At 43.1% G+C, this 7966-nt stretch overlaps 1 protein-coding gene across 1 annotated transcript; it reads left to right on the top strand.

Moving 5' to 3' along the window:
- Positions 1 to 5860: 5860 nt before the first annotated feature.
- On the top strand, positions 5861 to 7702 carry LOC126101236 (uncharacterized). Its single transcript, XM_049911924.1, has 2 exons — positions 5861 to 6327; positions 7579 to 7702. Exons 1-2 carry the CDS (start codon positions 5861 to 5863, stop codon positions 7700 to 7702), a joined length of 591 nt encoding a protein of 196 aa, XP_049767881.1.
- The last annotated feature ends 264 nt before the right edge of the window (positions 7703 to 7966 follow it).

Genomic DNA, 7966 nt, shown 5'->3' with positions numbered 1-7966 from the left:
GTCTAACTTTTGAAGATTTTGTTCCATTGTGTCTAACTTTTGAAGATTTTGTCCCATTTGTCTCTGATTTTGTTCCATTTGTTGCATTAATTGCAATAATAATGTATTAGTGTCTGGAATCTGTTTCTCTATGCTTTTTGGCAGTGCATTTTCACCGGCAACATTCACATTTTGACAAGCAGAATATGTGTCTTGACTCATTTGAGAAAACGGTGAGGACCCAAAACCTAAGTCTACAGTATTTGCAATATTGTGTTCTGTCATTTCGGATTCCTGAGGCGAGCTGTTGGCGACCAATCGATCGATAATGCTTCCTTGTTTATTACCTGTTTCACTGTCTACACCATTATTTTCCGCCCGCTCCATTTCCCTATGCACAATTATCAAATTACTACTTCGAATGTCTGTTAATTCACTACACAGTGGTGCTGATAAGCTACGCTCGTCGTCACTATTATTTCTCAGTTTACTTTGAAGCCTAGTGTTACGTTTTTCACACGCCATTATTGTCACAATATTTCACACGATAACACAGAAAAGCACAATTTGAAGAGCAAAAATAAGAGAACACTTTAACATAGCGCTGAAAATAATATGTAGTTAATTGCAAGCGCAGCTGCGAAATACTTGGTGCAAATCTACATGCATGTTTTACTGTACAACAATGAAAGACTGCAATTACAAAGGAGATTCTCTCTACACTTACGCACTAGCAATAAACAATAGCTACACTAATTACACAAACTACAAGAAAAAATCAGAAGATTCCAGTGAGGCATCCTCGGCTAAGGGTCGACATATGAAACGTCCCCTTAGAAAAATTATACATGACTGTGCTTAAACTAACACACAATATTTTTAGCGCAACGCAATCTGTCTTTCAAAAATCCCTACAAAAGAATGGCCCTGACTAACATTAACCTATACCTTTCACAAATCACTTACCTCACAAAAATCTTGGTTACTCGAACTACTGCAATACAGCGAGCGCCACTACTGCCAGCTAAATAAAAGATTCAAACTACGGAAGGCACTAACTACTAATAGACATAGTTAGCAAATGAAAGATTTTGATAGAGAACAAACAATGTATTTACCTTACTAGTGTTCAAAAGTCATAATATATATAGCAGTTCATGACATCCAGTCTTACAAATTTCAAAACTCCGCCATTTCTCTCCCCACATCCACCACTGCTGGCGGCTCACCTCCCAACTGCGCAACGCTATGCGCTGTTAACATCCAGCTGCCCAACACTACAATGGCAGGCAACAATGCAAACTAGCCACAGACTGCACACAGCACAGCCAGTGATTTTCATACAGAGCGCTAAGTAACGTTGCCAATAAGAAAACAACAAACAGCCTACTTACACGGCCTGTGCGAAGTTTGGAGGCGTTTGAACTGACGCAGACCATATATGCAGACAAAATGAAATGGTATGTCACAACATGTTTCTCTCGACGAAGTTTGTGTACTGATACTAGTCTTGTAATTATGCGTTAGTTAGTTTATCACCATTGTTCGTTCTAAGGTGGTCTGTTCATCACTGATTTTTAAATTCTTTCAAATATATTTGACCCAGCCCTCAAAAGTGTTGCTGAAATGTTTATGTATGTTTTATATTACTCCCAGTAATATCTGTAAAGAAAGACATTTTGAACAGATTTTTGTTACGACGTCAAACTGTTTTATTTGGGAACACCAAACTCAGAGATTTGTTTAACGATTTTCGCTGTATTAGGTAAGGGAATTACAATCAGGAGCAATGGAATTAGTGTCAAAGTTCTGCAGAATTAAGTGGCCCCAGCTCAGAAACGCGCGCTGGTCGTTGTGGCCGAGCGGTTCTAGGCGCTTCAGTCTGGAACCGCGCGACCGCTACGGTCGCACGTTCGAATCCTGCCTCGGGCATGGATGTGTGTGATGTCTTTAGGTTAGTTAGGTTTAAGTAGTTCTAAGTTCTAGGGGACTGATGACCTCAGAAGTTGAGTCCCATAGTGCTTAGAGCCATTTGAACCATGCTACTCTATCCTGTGCAAGCCTCTTCAACTGCGAGTAATGACTGCAACATACACCCTTCTGAATCTGCTTACTGGATTCATATCTAAGAAGAACTTATCTTCCTTCATTTTCCATTCTTTTCATAGTTGAGAAAAACTGCACACATTGGTAAGATATGCAAATCCATACATCCACATGGAGCACTGTTGCCACAGCCTGCCACAGAATCTTCATTCTGCTCACTGATGACTCCAGAGAGACGTTTTGGATCAGCAGAGTTAATGCTTCTTTTTTCTGAGTCGCTAATTGCTTAGTCCTTGGAACCGTGTGGCTCTTTGAAGCATTTCATGAGTTAATTATCCATCTGTAGTCTACATCCCCTGTAACTCCTCAATCTGTTTTCCATACTTTTGGAGCCCTGGAGAAAGACGTTAATGGACGTCGATTTACTTCAGACGAAGAGATGCACACATCTTATCTCACAGCGGGATAAATGTACTAACAGTTATGTCTATTACTTTTGAAATAATAAACAGTTTACTTACTTTTTTCAATGTGCCTCGTTTAATTTGACTACCCCTTATAGTTATCCACTAAGAGGCTGCCACTATTGCACCTTTATGTCGGCCTGTGCTTCTCTCGATGAACTTTCACATGTGGACCAGCTCTCGCTATATGTGTTACTGTGTCGGTTTGTCTGCAATCTAGTAAGATAACGGGATCAGCCCCTGTTTCCAAACGGGGCTTTTAAATGACTCGCTCTGCTGTTCAAAGGGAAATTTTACCCGATTCGGGAAATACAGCAAAGGTGTACGTCATGGGGAACCAATTGGTGCTGAAATGAGTCGACTCAAGGCTATCAGGGGCTCTAACTGCGCAGAGACCGCCCACATTGCAGCGTATCATTTTCCAATTCTGATGTGACCTGACAGGTGATGATGATGATGATGTTTGGTTTGTGGGGCGCTCAACTGCGTGGTTATCAGCGCCCGCTGTGACCTGACAGGGCCCCACCTAGACAAATAACGATGAGCACCTTATTAGCAATAACATGAATGACATTTTATCATTGAATCACAGGAGCTGCAGTTAATTCAGTCACAGAAATACAGCAAGACTTCCTGAATCTATAGGGAAACTGCCAAACTGTTTGATGTGTGTGTTGTGTCTCGTCTTCAGTCAAGAGACTGGCTTGATGCAGCTCTCCATGCTGCTCTATCCTGTGCAGGCTTATTCATCTCCCAGTACCTACTGCAACCTACATCCTTCTGAATCTGCTCAGTGTATTCATCTCTTGGTCTCCCTCTACGATTTTTACCCTCCACGCTCTCCTCCAACACTAAATTGGTGATCCCTTGATGCCTCAGAATATGCCCTACCAATCGATCCCTTCTTCTAGTTAAGTCGTGCCACAAATTTCTCTTCTCTGCAATTCTATTCAATACCTCCTCATTAGTTATGTAATCTACCCATCTAATCTTCAGCATTCTTCTGTAGCACCACATTTCGAAAGCTTCTATTTTCTTCTTGTCTAAACTATTTATCGTCCACGTTTCACTTACATACATGGCTACATACCATACAAATACTTTCAGAAACGACTTCCTGACACTTAAATCTATACTCGATGTTAACAAATTTCTCTTCTTCAGAAACGCTTTCCATGCCATTGCTAGTCTACATTTTATATCCTCTGTACTTCAACCATCATCAGTTATTTAGCTCCCCAAATAGCAAAACTCCTTTACTACTTTAAGCGTCTCATTTCCTAATCTAATTCGTGCGGCAACATCCGATTTAATTCAACTACATTCCATTATCCTCGTTTTGCTTTTGTTGATGTTCATCTTATATCCTCCTTTCAAGACACTGCCCATTCCGTTCAGCTGCTCTTCCAGGTCCTTTGCTGTCTCTGACGGAATTACAATGTCATCGACGAACTTCAAAGTTTTGGTTTCTTCTCCATGGATTTTAATGCCTACTCCGAACTTTTCTTTTGTTTCCTTCACTGCTTGCCTTCTGAGTAGTCCCCGCCCGCAGATCCGAATGGGGGACTATTTTACCTCCGGGATATTTTACCCAAGAGGAGGCCATCATCATTAAACCATACAGTAAAGCTGCATGCCCTTCAGGAAAAATTACGGCTGTAGTTTCCCCTTGCTTTCAGCCGTTCGCAGTACCAGCACAGCAAGGCTGTGTTACAAGGCCAGATAAGTCAATCATCCAGACTGTTGCCCCTGCAACTAAAACTGTTTGATAACAAGTCTGAAATCAGAGGTTCGTAGAGCACAGTCACGATGAGCGTAACAGTACAAACTGTTTGGCTACAGGGAACACTGTTTGGACAGCTGTCCAGAATCGACAATCAAAGAAAAAGTTTAAGAGCGTTGGATACCGGGTGCTGGCGCTGCAATCAGCAGAGGCGAAGGTCGCCTAGCGTTGCTTGCGGTAGACTGCTAGCAGCTAGTAGAGGGCTCCGAAGGCGATTGTGTCCAGGCTTTGGCTGTGGCCGTGTGGCGTCCTAAATACAGTGGAAGGATACGGCATGGACTACTTGCGGCCACATGAGTCGCAGACGCAAGTAGAGTTGCAATGGCGGCGCTTCCTAAAGGCGACATGGACGCCACCTGTGGTGAAGTGGGCGCCTCTGATTAAAGTGGCAGCTGCCGAAATTTCCATGAAAACAAGCCTTTGTTGTTGTGTTTCTGCGGCACAGTTTTTGGCACACGATCCGTAGCCCATACAGGGTCTCGCTTCGGCCACCAGAGCCACTTGCTAGCCGTGCTGGACACCGCAAATTCAATGCTGCCAACACCAGGCGAGGTGCTGTAAAGACCCAGCTCCGCTTCCTCGGTGTGTGGCACAGAAGTCGTCGCTCTCCACGTGTACTTCCGCTCAGTCCCAAGTCGTAGCGCGTAACGATTAGCATAGAAGGGAGAAAATCGGCTTTGAATGACAGAAACACTATAGATCAATCTGGACCGACGACTAATGGTATACGTTTGGTACACCCTGACCACAGGATACGAGAACCATAATTATGATGCAGTGAATCTCCACCTACATTGCCCTCTATAAGTTTGGAAACACCATACTTCGTATTACAACGGAGCAATATGGAAGTGATCTATGTGAGTTATTGGTTAGAATACGGAATAGCAAGCTCAAATAATGGTTAATAATGACAAGTACAGTTTCTCTGCCTCGTGATGACTGGGTGTTGTGTGATGTCCTTAGGTTAGTTAGGTTTAAGTAGTTCTAAGTTCTAGGGGACTGATGACCATAGATGTTAAGTCCCATAGTGCTCAGAGCCATTTTTGACACGTACAGTATTGTACACTTAATTATTGAACATATACATACATACATATTGGAACGTACTTATATTGGTCCGTTTTATGCAAACCGGGGCAACGGCCTTGCCGCAGTGGATACACCGGTTCCCATGAGATCACTGATGTTAAGCACTATTGGGCGTGTCCGGCACTTGGATGGGTGACCATCCAGCCACCATGCACTGTTGCCATTTTTCGGGGTGCACTCAGTCTCGTGATGCCAATTGAGGAGCTACTAGACCGAACAGTAGCGGTTTCGGTCAAGAATACCATCATAACGACCGGGAGAGCAGTGTGTTGACCCCACGCCCCTCCTATCCGCATCCTCCACTGAGGATGACACGGCGGTCGGATGGTCCCGGTAGGCCACTCGTGGCCTGAAGACGTAGTGCTTATGCAAACCGATGTTACCTGTCCAAGTAGTTCAACTAAAGACGCCAGATGGCGCGAATAGACCGCATGGCTATGTAGATGTACGATGTTTACTTTTCTGTTCACTTGTAGTTGCGCGAAAATAATTGAAAATGGCCCCAAAGTGCCAGATTACTTATGAATCACGGGTAATGATAATCACTTTGCACCAAGAAGGCAATAGTGTCCGACAAATAGCAAAGAATCTGATGATTTCCATCAGCGGAGTTGTCAAAACCAAACATCGCCATCGAGTAACAGGCTCCTTTGGAGATCGTCCTTGCTCAGGAGCACCCCGGAAAATATCAGAACGCCAGGAAAAGTATTTGGTAGTGACCAGTAAACGTAACAGATTAAAAACTGTCCGTGAATTTACTGCTGAACTAAACGCAACGAGGGATACACCGGTGAGTGAGTCAACAATGGGACGACACCTGGCGGACAACTTCCGAGATTATGTAGCAACAAGGAAACCACTGTTGCGCCCTGTTAACAAGAAGAAAAGGCTTCTGTGGCCTAAGACACACCAACATCGGACAACAGGGGATTGGAGAAGAGTCTTATTCACTGATGAATCCAAGTTCGAAATATTTGTAAGTAAACGCCGTCAATTTGTACGCCGTTTCACCCCATGAACGCTTGAATCCTCAGTGCGTAATTCCAACTGTAAAGCTTGAAGGGGGTTCTGTGATGGTATGGGGATCCTTTGGAGGGAATAAAGTCGGAGATTTGGTGAAAATAGATGGAAAACTGAACCAAAAGGATTATCATGCCATTCTCCAGCGACATGCTAAGACATTTGGTTTGCGTAAGGTTGGGAAAGGGTTTGTCTTGCAGCAAGACAACGACCCAAAACATACGTCTCGCTTGTGTCAGAACAATGTGAGGTCTCTAGAGGTTCGTAAAATATTGAAAAACATGGAATGGCCGCCCGAATCCCCTGATTGTAACCCAATCGAGCTGCTATGGGATGAATTGGACAGGAGGATCCGAAAACGAGAAATCATGAGTGAGTCACAATTGTGGGAGGTCTTGCAGCAAGAATGGAGATCAATTCCAACTGAAACCTTACGAAAACTGACGCAGCGCATGCCGAGTGTGTGCAAGTCAGTGATGAAAGCAAAGGGTGGCTATTTTGAGGAGTGGAAAATTTAATAGTTGCATCTTCCTATGTATTATTTGAGCGTAATAAACATTCGGAAAACAACAAAATGCATTTTTATACTGTATTTCCTTTCCATTGTCTATAATTACTAGGTGTTTCCAAACTTATGGAGGGTGGTGTCCATCTACAAATTTACGCCACAAACCACTATACAGTGCAAGGTAGAGGGTACAGCGTATTGTAGCCATCGATTTTTCTGGCTGTATGAATCTCTAGGTGCTTTACGTTTTCGTACCAGCCCTACATGAGATATACAACAGAATCAGCATAATGGTCTCGCACTCTGCTTCGGAAACATGTTATCTACATTAACCCGACAGCGTTTCCCAGAAACTACGTCGTACTTCTTGCGAATATTCCCATTTAAGTTTCATTAGCGTCTCTGTTACACTTTCGTAAGTGATGTACCCCGTTACAATATTAGCAGTGCCTGTCTGATTTCTTTTGCACTGTGTTTACATACCTACTTGATAATAACGTCGAACGCTGGAACAAATTGTCGCATTTCGTCTTGTATGCGATTTCAGTTAAAGATGAGTCGCATTTCCCCAGAACCCTTCCAACAAATGTAAGTCCTACATTCAGCTTTCCTAGTACCGATTTTAATGAATCGTCCTACTTGATGCCAGTTTTTAGATATTGTCGGGTTCTTATCGTTTGTTACAGGCACTTTCTTGCCTTTATTCATTTCTGTCGTCTTTCGACAGCTCCTTCGCACAACGACGATACTTTCTCACAGGTAACTGCATTTTCAGTGAGCGATCACGTAGTGCTGCTTACCTTAAGATAAATCGTTTACGTACATTGATCAGCCAGAAAAATAATGACCATCGACCTACTTACGATATAAACGCGTCGTCGCGTACTGGCGTACTGGCTGTTAGGTAGGTGGTCATAATGTTCTGGCTAGTCAGTGTATATAAAACGGGGGAAAGTTTAAAGAGCAAAATTGGTACTTAAAGGACATTTATTCACAAAGTGGAGCTTACGTGAGACCTTCATTACGCACATAACAAGCATAAAATCTTAGCACTACGTTTACGTACGAGCAAAA

The sequence above is a fragment of the Schistocerca cancellata genome, chromosome 9 (assembly GCF_023864275.1).
Source record: "Schistocerca cancellata isolate TAMUIC-IGC-003103 chromosome 9, iqSchCanc2.1, whole genome shotgun sequence".
Classification (NCBI taxonomy): Eukaryota; Metazoa; Arthropoda; class Insecta; order Orthoptera; family Acrididae; genus Schistocerca; species Schistocerca cancellata.
The sequence above is the reverse complement of the archived record's forward strand: the minus strand, read 5'-3'. Positions and strand labels throughout refer to the sequence as shown.

Bases quoted from the DNA above. Each gene is read 5' to 3' on its own strand.
- LOC126101236 (XM_049911924.1), top strand. From the start codon at position 5,861: ATGGCCCCAAAGTGCCAGATTACTTATGAATCACGGGTAATGATAATC. The intron at 6,328-7,578 runs GTTCGAAATATT...CGTTTGTTACAG, and splicing joins TTATTCACTGATGAATCCAA to GCACTTTCTTGCCTTTATTC.